Source organism: Portunus trituberculatus, chromosome 17, assembly GCF_017591435.1.
Source record: "Portunus trituberculatus isolate SZX2019 chromosome 17, ASM1759143v1, whole genome shotgun sequence".
Taxonomy (NCBI): Eukaryota; Metazoa; Arthropoda; class Malacostraca; order Decapoda; family Portunidae; genus Portunus; species Portunus trituberculatus.
Window position 1 is genome coordinate 30,283,689 of NC_059271.1, and position 17,973 is coordinate 30,301,661.

The window sequence follows — 17,973 nt, forward strand, 5'->3', positions numbered from 1 at the left end:
ACACACACACAGTCGGACGCACGCACCCCACGCACGCACATATATGCCCGGATGAGTTTCCGAGATTAATTAGTTTGGTGATGTTTACAATTGCAATGAAAGAGAGGAATGGATGGCTCATTGTCGTGTTGCCTCCGCCGAGTCCGATACAGCAGGACCCAAGACGAGCCCAAGTCGATACTGGGTCGCGGTCACCAGCTTGTCTCGACCACACACACGCACACACACACACACACACACACACACACACACACACACACACACACACACACACACACACACACCACCACCGATCTTCCCGTCCACGACCACCGCCACCGCACTCCTGTTTGTTCCCCCACACCTTCCAGCCACTCCGTCACGTCGTCGCGTCATCAGATTCCTTCCCCTTTTGCTCCCTTCTTTCCTGCTAACACAAAATTTTGATGACTTTTTTTCAAGCCACCGCCTTTCCTTTGATTCCGTGTTTTGGTTTGTGTTTTCTGACTTTTCTCTCTTTAAAAAGAGTCCACACACACACACACACACACACATGACTTCCCTTTACAGACCTTGGTTTATTCTGTACAATACGAGTGAGTACTTCCCCAGCCACCTCAGTACCACGTCACCCTCAATTTTCCAGCACGCAGTCCGTCGCTCCGTGCACCGCGCCAGGAAATCCATTTTTCACTCGCAGAAAGAAAAAACGAGGCACCTGCAGTATTAAAGGGTATTTCTCACTATGTCTGTCTTAGCTGTTAATGGTTTACCTTTTTCCTCACGTTAATTGTCCCATGTCGCGACTGTCTCTGTCCAGAAGCATTAACCTAATTTCGCTCCCGTTTCCTCAACTTTCTGACCCTAAATGTGACCACAGTTTGTTGGATCAGTCCCACCAGATGACTGTCATCACGCATTTGTCCTCTATAAGTAACTCGAGATCAACTTTGGCCACAATCCCCTGTAACTTCTACCACTCTGTCGCACCACATCGTGTCTGCAGTCACTGTCTTCCCTGTCGTGCTTATCAATACTAATCATATCTAACTGTACTTCGTGATATGTAATACTCTTAAACATTTACCTCACTCTCAAACCACTATATGCCTCATCCATCAGCCTTGTCAGCAATATTTCAGCATCATTCATCCTGCAGGAGTCTCCATCACCCTTTCAGAGAATGGCGCTTCCCTGCGGCCGCGAGAACGTCTAATGTTGGTATCGACATACAACATGACCTGCAGGCAAGTGTCATCCTCACGTCCATTTCTTGTTTCAGGTCTGTGGTGGCGTTTCACGTTATCGTTTCACTGTCAGTTGCCTTAGATCGTAAATATTCCTCACCACTCGCATCAAGCACCTCTCTTCGTCATATCCCCCTCGTTAATCATGTCCCATCACACACACACACACACACACACACACACACACACACACACACACACACACACACACACACACACACACACACACACACACACACACACACACATTTTATAAAAGCATCACATAGTCACGCCATTGCCACACCCTACCGTTACCTTACCATGCAACACATTTCACTTTTCGCACACACACACACACACACACACACACACACACACACACACACACACACACACACACACACACACACACACACACACACACACACACACACACGTTAAGGATAGACTAAAGGGGAGGTGGAACAAGGAGAAAGGAGGAACGGTGAAGTGGAGGCGTTGAGATGATGACGATGATGGTGATTCTCCCAATGAGCACCTTTCTCCCATCCCTCATCACCATTATCATCGCCGTCATTTTCAGCCTCATCACCATCACTGTATCTACATGAGGCAGTCTCCTCCTATTTTTTTTTTTTTTTCTTCCGTCTCGTCCCGCCCCGCCCCACCAAGACCTGCACTCGTTATCTTGTTACGGTCGTTACTTTCTGGTCCAACATCCAAGCAAAGGTTCAACAGGTCAGTTAAACACGACCATCGAAGCAAATGTGCAGTTATTTTTATGCAGAACAGAAAAGAGAGGGAAGCGTCGTGACATTTGCTGGAATTATTCTTTACATCTTATATGGGTGAAAAAAAAAAGGTATCCGATGTGATTTAGATGGTATTCCAATTACGATGGTTCTTTTCAGTCCTGTGATAATTGCGTTTATATATACAGGTATTATTTTTATATGTGTCTAGCTTCTCTTTGTGTCATAGTACAAGGTTCATTTGGAAGGTATGGCCTCTTCTTTCGTCTTTACAACGTGCCCTTCTTCACACATGATATCTCCCTCTTCCCCTTCCCTTCCTTCCTCTCTCCTTCTTGCTGTTTAAATCATCTGAAATCCCACGCAGCCACAATACGCGTCCGGCGACCCACAAGGGAAAGTCACTGGAGCACGGTGCCCCCTATAGCATACGTTTTAGGAATCGTTTATCACCGTAGGGATGTAATTTCCAGGAAGGGACCATTGGCTTCATGGTATCCTGGCTTATTACCAACATTATTGCACCTCCAAATTATGGTAATGTGGCTGTCATGCGGCCCATAATATATACAGTTTTAAAGTTCTAACTCACACAAACGTAATGATTCTTTTTCTTCCAGCTTTTCGTTCATTCACATGAGAAACTTGGTTTTTTTATGCACTCTGGAATCTACGAGGCAGCTTAAGTTCAGGTGAAGTGTAAACTAAGCCTCACAAAACAAGGAGAAAACCCACACACTAGCGAGGGAAAGCATAATGGTAAGGTGTTTGCTCATTAACCGTACATAGCTGTACATTTCTTGCAGTAGCCACACCACTCCTTTTCCTGTGAATACCTAAGTGAGCCGGTGCCCATTGGTGCTAAGGTTTACTCTGGTGTATCATGGGAGATGGAAGCCGCTACACACGACCCGAGGGATCTGAGAACTACACCCCCGTGGAAGGCTGAGGTGAAGACCGGTGTTACTCACTCTGGTGGTGGACATGTTGAGAGGCGTACAGACGGAGGGCGATCGAGACCTCTGGCGTGTCACTGTGGCTTACGCTCTCTCATGTCCAGGGTCGAGGAGTGGCCTGGGGCTTCACGCTATCATGGATACGGTTACTGTAGGCACTGTAGGCACTGCACTACGAAGAGGAGGTTTGGAGTAATGTATGTGACTCCTGAATAACTGAGAGGGGCCAGTGAGCTGCGGGGACACTGGCGCCGCTCACACACCAGCGTGCAGCGCCATGTTCCGGCCACACTCGCTCTCTCGCTCTCTCTCTCTCTAACTCTCTATCTCTATCCCTCTCCCTCTCCCTCCCTCCCTCTATTGATTTCTTTCCCGCGCGCTGTGTGTGACAAGCGAGGTTGGAGAAGCGCACCGGAGGCTCACTAGACGAGGAAGAACTGCAAGGGCATTCACAGTCGACCCCCGATCCGCCCCTCGGAGGGACTGCCCTCAGCCAGACGTCCCACACCCTCCCCCCACCAAAGAGACACAGATATGGTGAAATTATGATGCAGAATCTCTAAGACTCCGCCCCGCCTCTTTCCAAAGGGAATGTCGTTACTCAAGGAGCAAGTGCTCAGATTCCATGGTGTAAATATAAAGCACTGAGGTCCTTTGACCTGCCGCTGCACTTCCGCTTGCTTCCTACCGCCTTGCTTGCGTAGTCTACCTCCTTCACATGAAACAAGAACACTGGTCTTGTCCAAACACGCAGGAGAAATTAAACCGTCCTGGAGACTTCATAAAGCACGATGGATTGACGAGCGAAGGAAGACATGGAGTGCTCGCTATGGAAGACTCGGTAGTGACATATGGATGTACACATTCACGTGAACCAAGAATGGAAACCATGCACTCAGTCATCTTATTACTCAACTTGTCTGTCGCCTTCCCTCACAGGAACATCTTCCAGTCTTGTGTGTGTGTGTGTGTGTGTGTGTGTGTGTGTGTGTGTGTGTGTGTGTGTGTGTGTGTGTGTGTGTGTGTGTGTGTGTGTGTGTGTGTGTGTGTGTGTGTGTGTGTTTATGCCAGCAGCATCCTTAGATAATTCTCCTTTTTCCGGGGTTGACGTGAATCTATAGATGCAAAGCCATGGTGAGAGGTGCCGCGCTGGAGGATATCGGTATAAGGCTTCACTTCTCACAGACCATTGTATGTGGTGGTGTATATTGGGCTCTAACCTGAAAGCATCGCGATATGCTCCCTTTTATTGCTAATGGTTGACTGCACTCAGCCATGTATTGTAATAAGTACTGGTGCTCATGGTGGCCATTTGATGCAGCTCTCCCTCTTTGTTCGGGCAAGTCCTGCAAAACAAGTCAGTCGTCCCACTGTTCATTGGCCTTATGAATGGAGAGTAAATATACAGAGGAAGATGACCTGACATACATACACACAGAGGAGCTGCCAACCTGACACTTACAAAATGAATGACTCTGAGTTTTAGTCAGACTATAAAGCAGTCGCATTAAGAAAAAAAGAATAAGAAGGGAATGCAAGTAAAAAACGCTTAATGAAGACAACATCAAGAAATGGTCCTTCTAAACATCAATCCTCTGAAACACATGCATCTGAAATTTAAAAAAAAAAAAAAAAAAGGAGAAAAAAATACTTACACCAAAATTTGTCCTCAAAAATCAGTTCATCTACCTGGAGAAGAACATTCGACTAAACAAACAATACTCCCTTAAAATAGATTCCATTACGAAAAAAAAGTAAATTATCCGTATGATGAACGATAAACACACCACTTAGCCACACCACTTTACCGTGCATATAAATGTTGCATGTATGTTAAACTGACCTTCTTCCCCCTCCCTCACACCTACCTTCCTTCCTCCATTACCTGCCTCTTCCCTCCACTCACTGCAGGAGGGAAGTGGCGACACGGCCCAGTGGTTTGGTTCGGTTCAGATCCAGAGAGAGAGAGAGAGAGAGAGAGAGAGAGAGAGAGAGAGAGAGAGAGAGAGAGTGTGTGTGTGTGTGTGTGTGTGTGTGTGTGTGTGTGTGTGTGTGTGTGTGTGTGTGTGTGTGTGAGTGAGTGAGTGTGTGTGTGTGTGTGTGTGTGTGTGTGTGTGTGTGTGTGTGTGTGTGTGTGTGTGTGTGTGTGTGTGTGTGTGTGTGTGTGTGTGTGTGTCTCAAAGGGGCGTCAGTGTGTCAAGAGAAGGAAGAGATACAGTTCACACGGTTGTCACATTGTCACATCAGGCGTCACTTTTTTTTTTTTTCCCAGAATAAAGGACAAATGTTTATGTGCCTCACTCGATGCCATTTCAGACATTTTGTAAGTTGGATGTCAGAGTTCAGATTGCGCAGTAACAAAGAGAAAGCATTTGTAATAAGTAAAAACGTTAATGTACATATTTCATAATACGTATGGGTGATAGTTTTTGTTGTTGTTGTTGCTGTTGTTGTTGTTGTTTTCTTTCTTTCAACATTCAATCTCCTTTTTATTCAGTAGCTAAAGCCGTTTATATTTTCCGTCAGACTTTATCATTTTGTTATTTATTTACCTTTCAGCCTCTCCTTCTCATCAGTTTAATACTTTTCACCATATAATTCAGTGGCATTCTCTCTCTCTCTCTCTCTCTCTCTCTCTCTCTCTCTCTCTCTCTCTCTCTCTCTCTCTCTCTCTCTCTCTCTCTCTCTCTCTCTCTCTCTCTCTCTCTCTCTCTCTCTCTCTCTCTCTCTCTCTCTCTCTCTCTTTTTTTTTTTTTTTTTTTCAGTACAAAACCTCTTGGGCTAATCGATTTCCCGTTATCTGTATGGAAATATAACCTATTCCATATACTTCAGTCATCCCATTCTCATTTTATACGTCAGTTGGGGAGAGTCAAGGGCAAGGCTAATCTATCTACAAACCATCAGTGTAATTACTTAGACAAATGACCAACGATTGATTGACAGAAAGCTTGACTGTCACTTAGCACCATAATGTCAACACTATTCATCCAAATTCGTAAGTTCCGCTCCGCCATGAAAAATTTATAATAGATAGATTTAAAACAAAAAAAAAACATTAGATATATCAAACGCACTTCATTATGAGAGAAAAGAGAGAAAAAAATGTGAGATGATGCGAAAATTAACGAACAAAACTATGGGCAGATTAAAATCCTATGAAAATTGTACCGTATTTCCAATAGAGGATTACTGGAACACGCTTCTGCCGTTTTAGTATTAAGCCCCAAAACTGTCCACGCTTTCTTTTTTCTATTCAAGCAGATAAAAACACTGTTGCATTATTCACCATTCCTGCTTCTGTTCTTTCAGTAGAAGAAGCACGGCAAGACCTTTTCTTCTTCTCTTTCTCTCTTTGCAGGTTTTAAAAATAGACTTCCTTCTGTTTCTTTTTTTATGTTATTCATCTTCTTTCTAATGAGCTCTTCCCCACCACGGTTGTCTTTCACGCTGGAGAGAGAGAGAGAGAGAGAGAGAGAGAGAGAGAGAGAGAGAGAGAGAGAGAGAGAGAGAAAGAGAATTAATACTGCTTTACGCTTCCCTTATGACACACACACATAACACACACATATGGGCGGTGATATGGGCCCTAATATGGGTACCACTATAAATAAAATTGCCTGCGCCACTAATGGGCGGAAGCTGAACAGGGCTTCCCATACACTCTTCAAGTGTGCCTACAGGCGCTATAGGCCTTAACGTAAACACACACACACACACACACACACACACACACACACACACACACACACACACACACACACACACACACACACACACACACACACACACACACACACGTCATTCAAAACATCTTTAACACCAGATATCATACAGGCAGCTTTTCACCCAATGTCAGAAGTCACCGCCTCGTCAGGAATGCATGGGAGATCTTTGGGTTCCTCCTCACGTCACGCCCTGCATCTCTAGTCCTCGCCTCCCACACCACTACACCCTCTCCCTCCATTCCCGCCTTCCCCACTAAACACTTCCTTCCCCCTGCAGTGTACGCGCCTCAAATTGCAGTCCCAACTTTCTTCTACATCGCACCCACACAAATACCAGCCATTCTGCGCAGTCTTGTCTCCTCTGCTCCTCATACTCTCTTTCATGGATCCTTTTTTCTTGTCCGCGTCCCCTTTGGCTGACCTCGCCTTTTGTTTCTTCCATCCATTATTGCCTGGCTCGATTAGGACAAATTCATCTTGGCAAGCGTGGGACAGTTGTGCGTCACTGGTGGTTTATTGGTCTCATATTTTCTGGGTTTCATTGCCACTCTATAGTGCTTTTCTCTCTTTCTTTTTCGGGTTGCATATGTTTTGTATGCAAGGTTCATTTGATGTGTAATTTAACTGCCTTTCAGATGTGTGTGTGTTTTTTTTTTTTTTTCCTCTCTCTCTCTCTCTCTCTCTCTCTCTCTCTCTCTCTCTCTCTCTCTCTCTCTCTCTCTCTCTCTCGTTAGAAGTGTTTTTTTTTTTTTTACATAATAGTGTTTGCGGCTCATTTTTCTGTCAGTTTTACATCATGTCTTTTTTTCTACTTATTTTGCATTTTTTCGTGCATGATTTGTGTCTAAAACCAATGATTGTAGTGTTATGTTCCCTCGTCTTGTATCAAAAGATTTTATCATCTCTACTGGTGTTAAGTAACCTACATTTATTTTTACCAAAAGTCTATGTTTATTTTTTCAGTAGTGCAGACACATGAAGGCTATGTACTTACATATTATTATTATTATTATTATATTATTATTATTATTATATGCATGTATAAGTAATTTGTCAAATGTGTCATCACTCAGTAAAATTTCAGCATGAACAGTTGTTTATATAGGGATTTAAGGATGCAGATACACAAGATAGAATAAAAGATAGAGGGATGGGTAAAGGAGCTGAATTTTCTTTTAGACAATAGCAAAACCATTCCTACTTTTTTACTTCTGTTGTACTACTACTACTACTACTACTACTACTACTACTACTACTACTACTACTAATCTCTTCGTCTTCGTCTTTTTTCTCCTCTACTTCTCCTTCTCCTCCTGTATCAGTAATATAATCTTAATGTTTGTATCCACGATCAGCAAAGTTACCTTAAGATTCTTATCGTTTTCTACAGACCCATCTCTTCGTCCGTTTTCTTTCTCAGGGTTATGTGTTTGAGCTGAGATATGATCACGATAAAGACAGACAGACAGACAGAGAGAGAGAGAGAGAGAGAGAGAGAGAGAGAGAGAGAATACAAAAATGGGCAAGAAAATGAAGGCATGATATGAATTGAAAAGCTGCGGTGGTGGTGGTGGTGGTGGTGACGGTATTAGTGGTGAAAACCCAAACCCCTTCTTCCTTTTTTTTTTTTTTTTTTCATCGTCTTTTCTTCTTCTTGTAGAGGCGTCGGTTTTATAGGCAATATATGATCTGTTTCTGGCAGCGTTGGTTCTGCCACCTGCTTAGTTATCGACCATCTGGAAGCCTTCCAGTTGGGGCAGTCCCAGCTCAAAGACACCCCGTGACCTATTGCCTCCGTCGCCCCTCCATCTTCCCTCTATCCACGCTTCTCTCTTCCCTCCACTCACGCTTCTCTCTTCCCTCCACTTATGCTTCTCTCTTCCCTCCACTTATTCTTCTCTCTTCCCTCCACCCACGCTTCTCTCTCTTCCCTCTATCCACGCTTCTCTCTTCCCTCCACTCACTCTTTACTCTTCCCTTCACCTATTCTTCTCTCTTTCCTCCACCCATGCTTCTCTCTTCCCTCCACTTATTCTGTTCTCTTCCCTCTACTTATTTTTCTCTCTTCTCTCCACTCACGCTTCTCTCTTCCCTCCACTCACGCTTCTCTCTTCCCTCCACCCACACTTTAGTCTTCCCTTCATTCCCAAGCTCAGTAGTAATCGATAAGTCAAATCAGAACAGAATTGGAAGTAAAACCCTCGTGACAATTTTGCAAGAGACACGTGCTATATAATATAAGTTTACGTGTCTGCAGTAAGTATTAATCCCTTCAGTACCAGAACGTGTTTCCATATTCATTCTGCTTACTATTTGGTGATTTTATACAGCTTCAGAAACTTATGTAGGGGGGGGGGATTAAAATAGTGAAGACTCTGGCCATTAATCTTCTAATTCCTTATAGACCTCTCGTAATGTCAGTAAAATCAATACCCAAAACTCATGGTAAAAATGCGCTCCAGGAGTTTCTTTCCCACGCCTCACTCTTCTTTTCGCTCCTTCAGGCTTTACTCCTCCTAGCCTGCATTATTTGTATTTTTTTTTTTTTTTTTTTTGTTGATTTTTCTTCATAAATTTGGAGTTTCCTTTATTTTCGGTAATTTGACCTTTCATTTTAACATTACTCATTATTTGCATGCATTCGTATGTGGCGTCACGTATGAGTTATTCTTAATCACTTCACTTTATTCTTTTCCTTCACGCCCATGCCAACGTCTTCCCTGCCTCCACTTCATCACGATGCCACGCTCTTCCTCACTCCACGCCTCCTTCCTTCACGCAACACTTAGCACTTCCTTCCACCTCCTCTTCCTTATCTAACATCTTCCGTCACGCTTTGTCGTTCGCCTCTTATTTACATACACCATGCTATTTCTTCCTCGCCACACTCTCGCTTCATACTTCTTATCTTCTTCCTTAACACAACCTCCTCTTCATCCTTATGCTTCCTACGCCTTCACACAATTTTGTTCCTCACTTATGCGCCACACCACATTATCGTACTCTCTTGTTCATCTTACTGACTTTATACCACACGTTTCTCCTCTTTACGCCATGTTACTGTAGCCCTTTCTTCCTTCCTTTCCTTCTTTCCATCGTATCACCGCTTCCACCAAACTCCCCTCCGCTCTCCCCTCCGCTCTCCACTTCTCACTGTACCGCTGGAGGCCCCGCCATTAGCTTCCTGCTGAGGTGTTACTGAGGGGAGAATTATCAACACTTAGGTCAACAAAGTGAAGGGGAGTTTGTTGGAGGCTTTACATCTACGTATATTGGGCTTCGTTAAGAACTTTGGTGGTGGTGATGGTGGTAGTGGTGGTGGTGTGTTGTGGTGATAATTATTACTTGTTTTGTTACTACTACTACTACTACTACTACTACTACTACTGACTGGTCTTGAAGAAAGAGAACGAAAGAGAAAGAAAAGGAGAACATACAAAAAAAAAAGAAAGAAAGCAGATAATGGAAGAGTAAAAGTTTCTGAGGACTTGTGACCTGATAGCAAACAAGGCTTCGTTTCACATCCATTGCCAGCAGAGTCTATAATCGCTATAAGTCTGCTACTACTATATAATCTGATTATTATTTGTCACTGTTTGCACATATTATCTCCACAAGGCTATGTAAGTAAATCAACTAAAGGCAACAACTTCCAGTCTATAAGAAGAGGTATTGCCAAGTTAGAAGCTTTTCTAGACATTCTTATGACTCAATAACCAAGGGATTGGTTTCCATAAAACTCGTTTGGAAATTCTCACCTGCCATCATCAGGATTTTTTTTTTTTTTTTTTTTTATAGCTTCAAAGAAGTAAGTCACCAACACAGTGTTCATCAACCTGAAATCTGAATGTGACCAATCAAACGGAGTATCGAATCATAAGATAATGAGTCTAGAACATTTCTAAACATAAGAAGTTTATCCTCGCCTGCGCCAGCACAGGCAATGCTTTATGGAATATACTTAAAGTATAACAACATTTACATCAAACAGGATATTTTCATAGTATTTCATGCCTTAAATTTACTATTTCACTTATAAGCTCATCCATCAATTAGAATCAGTCTTCCAGACAGTAATTTCTTTTTTCTTTCTTTTTATGGCAAGAGTTCCTCAAATCTCCATCACATCCAGTGAACATGTCTGGACTGTCCTTCACTACGATTACCAAATGGATATACTACAATTCCAGTGGACCTTTTTTTCTAATATTCATTTTTTTGCCTTTGGCAGTTCTCCCTCTTACATCAGAAAAAAATATACTTTAATGAAATTAGGCAAGAATGTCACTTTTTTTTTCACAAGACTCTCTCCCTCTCTGCATCACTTGAAGTCTCCTCCTCGATGACCTCTGTGATAAGGTGACCCAGGGCGCCCTTGCTCACAATGGAAATCTTCTGAGGCAAGTCTCGTACATATTTTTCATTGACGAAGGAAGAGCCTGCAGAGCAGAATCTTCCATCATTGTCATTCTCAGGAGACCCTCTATCCTCTTTCTTAGATTTCTGTCGTGCAAGACGCCGAGGTTTCAGAATGCAGCACTTCTTTCTCCTCTTTCGCTCATCCTTACTGCTGACATGACTGTTTCTTTGCGCTTCATCACTGAGTGTCTCGGAACCACTCAATCTCCGCCGTGGCGTTGTAGTGTTGCGCTCAGGGGAGTAAGGCTGCACCTGTCTCTCGCTGCTGTGCCTGTAGGAAGAGAGACAGTATATGCTTTCATCTTAATCTTATAGTTTTCCTTGCTTCTCGCGCGAATCTTCCCTTTTTTCACATCCAACTCACCTGTGCTGCCCGGTGACGCTTGGCTGCGAGCCAGTCGATCTGACAGACCACATGTATCGGGTGACACCTTGGCCGCGGGTCAGGACCAGGGTGGACTGCCAGGGAAGAAATGGAAGGCAGCCGTGACTCATGGTGGGATAGTTAACGACTCGGAAAAGACATTGAATATGTTTTAGCTTTAAGGAAATTTCTGTTCAGTCTAGGTATTCTATTACTTCTTTGTTATACAGTAAAAGTTCTCTCATTCAAATAGTAGTAAGATAGTTAGCCATTTGAATTGATGATGGTAACCTCTGGAACAATGGTTTCCAACCTATGGTACGCGAAGGCCTTCCAGGTGATACATGAACACTTTCAGGATCATATACAATTTTTAGTTAAATTAAATTCATTAATTTCTTAGAAAAATTATTATTCCTTACACAAGATAATCTGGCACCGATCATGATGGAGAAGAAACAGATGCATCCCTTGCACTAAATTGAGCTGTCATCATTGTCGTTAGTTCATTTGTGTGTTCTAATTGTGAATAAATTGATATTTGCTGGAATTGAGTTTTTTTTTTTCTGGAACCAGGTGGTACGCGGGGACTGTATGAGACCTCCAAGTGGTAAGCACTCAGAAAAAGACTGCTTTAAAACTTACATAATATAGACGTAATGTATAATATGTATAATTGTACGTTGTAGTATGTATGGTAAAGAACTTCTACACTATTCCACGACTAGCAACAGATAGGCACAGAGGAGTTATGTCATCTATAACACACACACACACACACACACACACACACACACACACACACACACACACACACACACACACACACACACACACACACACACACACACACACACACACACACACACACACGCACGCACGCACGCACACACACACACACACACACACACACACACACACACACACACACACACACACACACACACACACACACACACGGTAGCTCAGTGGTTAGAGCGCTGGCTTCACAAGCCAGAGGACCGGGGTTCGATTCCCCGGCCGGGTGGAGATATTTGGGTGTGTCTCCTTTCACGTGTAGCCCCTGTTCACCTAGCAGTGAGTAGGTACAGGATGTAAATCGAGGAGTTGTGACCTTGTTGTCCCGGTGTGTGGTGTACGTCTGGTCTTAGGCCTATCCGAAGATCGGAAATAATGAGATCTGAGCTCGTTCCGTAGGGTAACATCTGGCTGTCTCGTCAGAGACTGCAGCAGATCAAACAGTGAAACACACACACACACACACACACACACACACACACACACACACAGCAACGAGTGTGCATAGTTTTAAAGAAAAATTGGGTAAGTGTAGATAAGGAGATGGGGCCACACGAGCGTAAAGCCCAGGCCCTGTAAAACTACAACTAGGTAAATACACAGGAGTGCCACAGAACGCCTGACTTGTGATCTTTGTAAGATTTCTAATTGGGGTAGAGAAAACTTGTATATTGTTCAATGCCTCAAAAATTCAATTCCTCCATTTATCAACCTTCCAGGTAACTATCCCCTCTTCTTCAATCACATCTATGTGTCCCCCTCCTTTAAACTGAATATTCTCGGTCTGTCCTGTACTCATAATCTAAAATGGAAACTTCACATCTCATCTCTTGCTAAAACAGCTTCTATGTAGTTAGGCTTTCTGAGGGGTCTCCGCCAGTTTTTCTCATCCCCCCGCCCAATTTCTTACCCTGTAAAAAGGCCTCATTCGCCCTTGTATATGGAGTACTCTTCTCATGTTTGGATGGTTCCACTCATACAGTTTTATTAGATAGGGTGGAATCAAAAGCTTTTTGTCTTATCAACTCCCCTCCTTTGACTGATTGTTCTTCAGCCTCTTTCTCACCGCCGGAATGTGGCATCTCTTGTTATCTTCTACCGCTATTTTCATGTTAACTGGTCTTCTGATCTTGCTAACTACATGCCTTCCCTCCTCACCCACCCTCGCTGCATAAGGCTTTCTTCTTCCTCTCACCCCTGCTCTGTCCAACTTGCTAATGCGAGAGTTAACCAGTACTCTCAATCATTCATATCTCTCTCTGGTAAACTCTGGAACTCCCTGCCTGCTTCTGTATTTCCAATTTCATTTATTTATTTCATTTAAGGATGGGATTCAAAACATTTATACCTTTCTTTTGGCTAACTCTCTTGGACCTGCAAGGGAACTGGCAACTAAGTGACCCTTTCTTATTTTTCGTTGCCCTTGGCCAGTTTTCCCCTCTTACATACATAAACACACACACACACACACACACACACACACACACACACACACACACACACACACACACACACACACACACACACACACACACACACACACACACACACACGGGAAAAAAAAGGGAAAGTATATACAAAGCAGATGGCTTATGCCTTTTGTAAATAATACTATATATCAAAGATGAAGAGGACATCTATCATCACGCACGTTGTTCTCTCCTCACCTTCCGTGTAAAGATGCAGGGGAAAGTGAGCCTGAAGGCACGTCGAAAATTCTGGTGGAGGAGGCCGTAGATGACTGGGTTGACGACGGGATTCACGTAAATCATGTATTGGGACACCGTCATCAGCGCCGCGTAATTCTGTTCCAAGGAGTGACATATATGTGTGTAGCGAAAAAAAAAAAAAAAAACAGTCAAGTATTATACATGTGTGTGTGTGTGTGTGTGTGTGTGTGTGTGTGTGTGTGTGTGTGTGTTTAGCATTTTTTTTTTCTTTCTTTTTACCAGTAGAGTCAATGAATTCCTAGTGTAACCAAAGAACTCTCTCTCTCTCTCTCTCTCTCTCTCTCTCTCTCTCTCTCTCTCTCTCTCTCTCTCTCTCTCTCTCTCTCTCTCTCTCTCTCTCTCTCTCTCTCTCTCTCTCTCTCTCTCTCTCTCTCTCTCTCACCCTCTTTGAGGCATCATCCTTCAAGCCACCGAAGTCATTCAGAAAGTTGGTGTGGAAGATGTTGAGCAGCTGCATGGGCAGCCAGCACACCGCGAAGGTCACCACCAACAGGAACATCATTTTTACCACTCGCTTCTTGAGGTGAGTCATCACGGGGTGTTCTGTGGGAATAGTCAATGCCGTGTATTAGGGTTCAGGCATTCCCTACTCAGAAATAACCAGATGAGGCAATGAGCAGCGGTGTGTCGCCATGATTCAGCCTTTTCGTGATATAAAATTTTCATCACTAGTAGCGAAATGGGTAAACTGTGGCATTTCTTATCCATCCTGCATTCAATATTAAGGATTTCATAAACTGACTCACCTCTTTTGGAGACATTCTTGTAGCTGGGATGCCTGAAATAAGCGAGGATGGTAGAATAGCAGACGAGCATGATGGCGAGCGACAGCCACGCGAGGCCCACTAGTGCCATCCACCACACGTACAGTGTCTCCTTCTCCCCGCAGTTAGTCTCCGTGCGGTCTTTCCACATGCGTATCTGCAGGACAAGAGGCAGCAGTGAGGGTGTTGCGAGGCGACCACTGCATCAGTGAACCGCGCTGCACGACCAACACTTCTCTTGTGTTTTGTTTTTTTTTTTATTTACTTATTTATCTATTTATTTATTTTCATTATTCTTTGACGTGTACGTTGTTCAGATCACCAGTATACTTGAGTGATAGGAGAGTTATCTCCACTACTGTGGTTCCCAGGTTTATCACTTTGAGCAAGTCATTTCGTCGAAGTGATTAATACCGTTTCATGACTTTTTACAAAGTGTAGCCACTATATTGACAAATATTAAAACAGTAGATTTATTCCCATGGGTTTTGGACGATATTGAATCTCATTAAGTACGTCCAGTAAGAAAATTAGCACTATTTTTTTATATTTGAAATATTTTTAACATGTTTAGAATTTATGGATAAATATGAAATATTGACAAACAGTCCTTACGTATAGCTTTATGGGCTCAAAGATGAGTCTCTAAAATGCAGATAGTCTTTTATCAGAACATCAATGGAGACATATAACTCCAGTTTTCTTTTTTTTTCTCAAATTTGTCTAAAAAAGAATCGTCATAGAAAAATTATATCATTGGAAAAGAAAATCAGTAGTACTTTTTTCATGCTTTTTCCTTCATGGAAATCGATGTAACCGGCCAATTAATGACAGGAAACACAACAAACTTTTCACCACCAGCGCCACCCACACCAAATAATCAAAGATTCCCAGTTACAAACAAGTGAATTTGATTGAAGGTTACTCGTACATAAAATAACGCACATTTCAACATAGACTTTTTTTTACTTGGTATTGATTATAAGGAATATGATGACAAAAGATATATTATTTGATGGAATTGACTTCCATGGCCATTGGCACCTCAGTGGACTCTTTTTAAATAATTGCTGTTGCCCTGTCAAACACTGTGCATCATGACTGTTTCCCTTCTTCAACCCTACTAGCAACACGACTTCCTATCCACCACAACATATTCTGAAATACTCTTAGAAAACAGAAAAAGAAATATTGTACATCTGGAAAACAAGGAAAAAAGGAGCGAAAAAATCTAGAAAAACCAGTGAAGGATAGAAGTCTCTTCGAGTTTATATCTACATCTACATCAACATCAATAACTTACATAGAGAAAAATTATCTGCATAGCAAAACCACACTCAAAGCACAGAAAGCAAGATCCATCGAACACCACGAGGACGAACAGAGCTTCCTCAGATGACCCACCGTGTATACCCTGTAGAGGCCCCACGGCACGGCGAGCAATGCGGAGGACACCCAGATGATGATGATGATGGCGAGGGACTGCCATGTCTTGAGGTGGGTGTGGAAGGGCCGCACCACCCCCATCATGCGGTCACAGCTGATGGTGGCAAGCGACTCAAGACTCACCAGCATCACGACCACTGCGGCACACATCAAAAGGCCACGAACGTAAGGATGTTCTTAATGATAGGTATAGAAATTTCAAGAGAATATGTACTTTCAAGTTTAACCCAAAAGGAAGCAGTTTTCGTAAAGATGAAAAGTTGGTCTAGCTATCTAAACATAGAAGGAATTATCTACAATGGGTTTTTTTTCATTTTCATGCCTAACAAAACGTTCTCCCTGAATAAGATGGCTAACAGCTAAGTATCGTGCATGATGGTGACTCACTTTGTATGTATCCTTCCAAGTAGCACCAAGCTTCACCGAGAGGCCAGAACATGCTAGTGTCCCGTATAGTAAAGGGGATGGGGCCGGTGAGTGCAAGAGTCAAGTCGGCCACAGACATGTTGAGAATGAAATGATTGACCGAAGTGCGGAGGAGAAGACGATTCTTAGCCAGGATGATGATGATCGTCAGGTTTGCGAGGGCAGCCACGAGCACGATCAGCGAAGCGAAAGTCCACCTCACAGCCAGTTCCCAAGGCGCCCATGTCGTTAGGTTCTTATATTCTGTGAAATTTAAGTCACTGAAGCAGACAACATCATCGTCATCGTCACTGTACTTGCAGCACGTCAAGTTGCAGGATATTGAGAGGGGATCGACCATTTCGTCTCCCAGAGATACCTCCCACTCAAGGTCCAATTGAGCCACCATGGTATCGTCACGTACCAAGCTGTCCACCGTCAGTCAGATCAGCACCATGCCTTGAGGAAACATTCTTGCACGTCAAGTGATTCGCATTCCATCTCGCGAAAGACAAGGAGGCAAAAGTACATGAAATAAACAAATAACTTTCACTTGTATTTTCACGTGTTTTTTGAGAACTGTAAAACGTTCTGAAATATCGTTTATATAATCTGAAACTTCACTAATTAGTTGAGAATCACTGGGTAGTTCCTTCTTATTTCAGTTACATGAGTTTTCCTCTGTTGTTCGAGATGTTTTTAGAAAGTGTCAGGATTTTATGTTTCTGCATAAACAAAGTGATTAGGTTAGTAAGCCAAACTCGTGGAACCTAGTAGATTGGAGGTCCAGAGTTAACTGAACCCCTGCGCATATCTTTGATGTCTTACTTGCCGCCTCCTCTTATCTCTCCACTTGCTGTATCTCCCATAATACCACCGGATTATTCCACCTCTCGGTACAAGGTTATTGGGTTTACCCATTCCTGGGTTTTTTGGAAAATGAGAAAAGGATGAGACAATTGAAATTACACTAACAATTCTCCAAACTGCACGATGAGACCTTGAGGCTGGTGGCTGAGGCAGAGCTCCGCCTTCTTGCAAGGACAACCATGCCACGATTATAGTCTTGTTTCCACGTGTCAAGGCACTTCGCTGCACGTGCACGCTAAGGATGAAGAGAAGGATGTTTGTATAGTGTTGTGAAGAGATCTTCATCCTTATTCTGTCCAACTCTCTAATACAAGAGTTAACCAGTACTCTCAGTCATTTATACCTTTCTCTGGTAAACTATTGAACTCCCTGCCTGCTTCTGTATTTCCATCTTCCTATGACTTGACTTCTTTTAAGACGGAGGTTTCAAGACATTTACCTCTGACTTTTGGCTAATTCTGTATCAATCTTTAAGGGAACTGACATTTCAAGTGGGCCTTTTTTTTTTTTTATCTTTTGTTGCCCTTGGCTGA

At 43.1% G+C, this 17,973-nt stretch overlaps 2 protein-coding genes across 2 annotated transcripts in view; both read right to left on the reverse strand.

The window, feature by feature from the left end:
* Window positions 1-3,262, reverse strand: part of LOC123504817 (serine/arginine repetitive matrix protein 2-like) — a 30,385-nt gene extending 27,123 nt beyond the window's left edge. Inside the window, 1 exon segment of the mRNA XM_045255654.1 lies at window positions 2,932-3,262. The gene's annotated coding sequence lies outside the window, so the exon portion shown is untranslated.
* Window positions 3,263-9,525: 6,263 nt separating this feature from the next.
* LOC123505066 (substance-K receptor-like) lies at window positions 9,526-17,379 on the reverse strand. The gene is made up of 7 exons (XM_045256093.1): window positions 16,553-17,379; window positions 16,124-16,302; window positions 14,702-14,876; window positions 14,338-14,498; window positions 13,893-14,030; window positions 11,428-11,522; window positions 9,526-11,334 (listed from the first exon to the last, which is right to left on the reverse strand). The coding sequence occupies exons 1-7, from the start codon at window positions 16,977-16,979 to the stop codon at window positions 10,941-10,943; spliced, it is 1,569 nt and encodes a 522-aa protein (XP_045112028.1). The 5' UTR covers window positions 16,980-17,379; the 3' UTR covers window positions 9,526-10,940.
* Between the last annotated feature and the right edge of the window lie 594 nt (window positions 17,380-17,973).

Coding starts and splice junctions, on each gene's coding strand:
- LOC123505066 (XM_045256093.1), bottom strand. CDS start 16,979: ATGGTGGCTCAATTGGACCTTGAGTGGGAGGTATCTCTGGGAGACGAA. Junction 14,877..16,123: donor GCCTCTACAGGGTATACACG/GTGGGTCATCTG, acceptor CTTGTCCTGCAG/ATACGCATGTGGAAAGACCG. Junction 14,499..14,701: donor CAAGAATGTCTCCAAAAGAG/GTGAGTCAGTTT, acceptor CTATTCCCACAG/AACACCCCGTGATGACTCAC.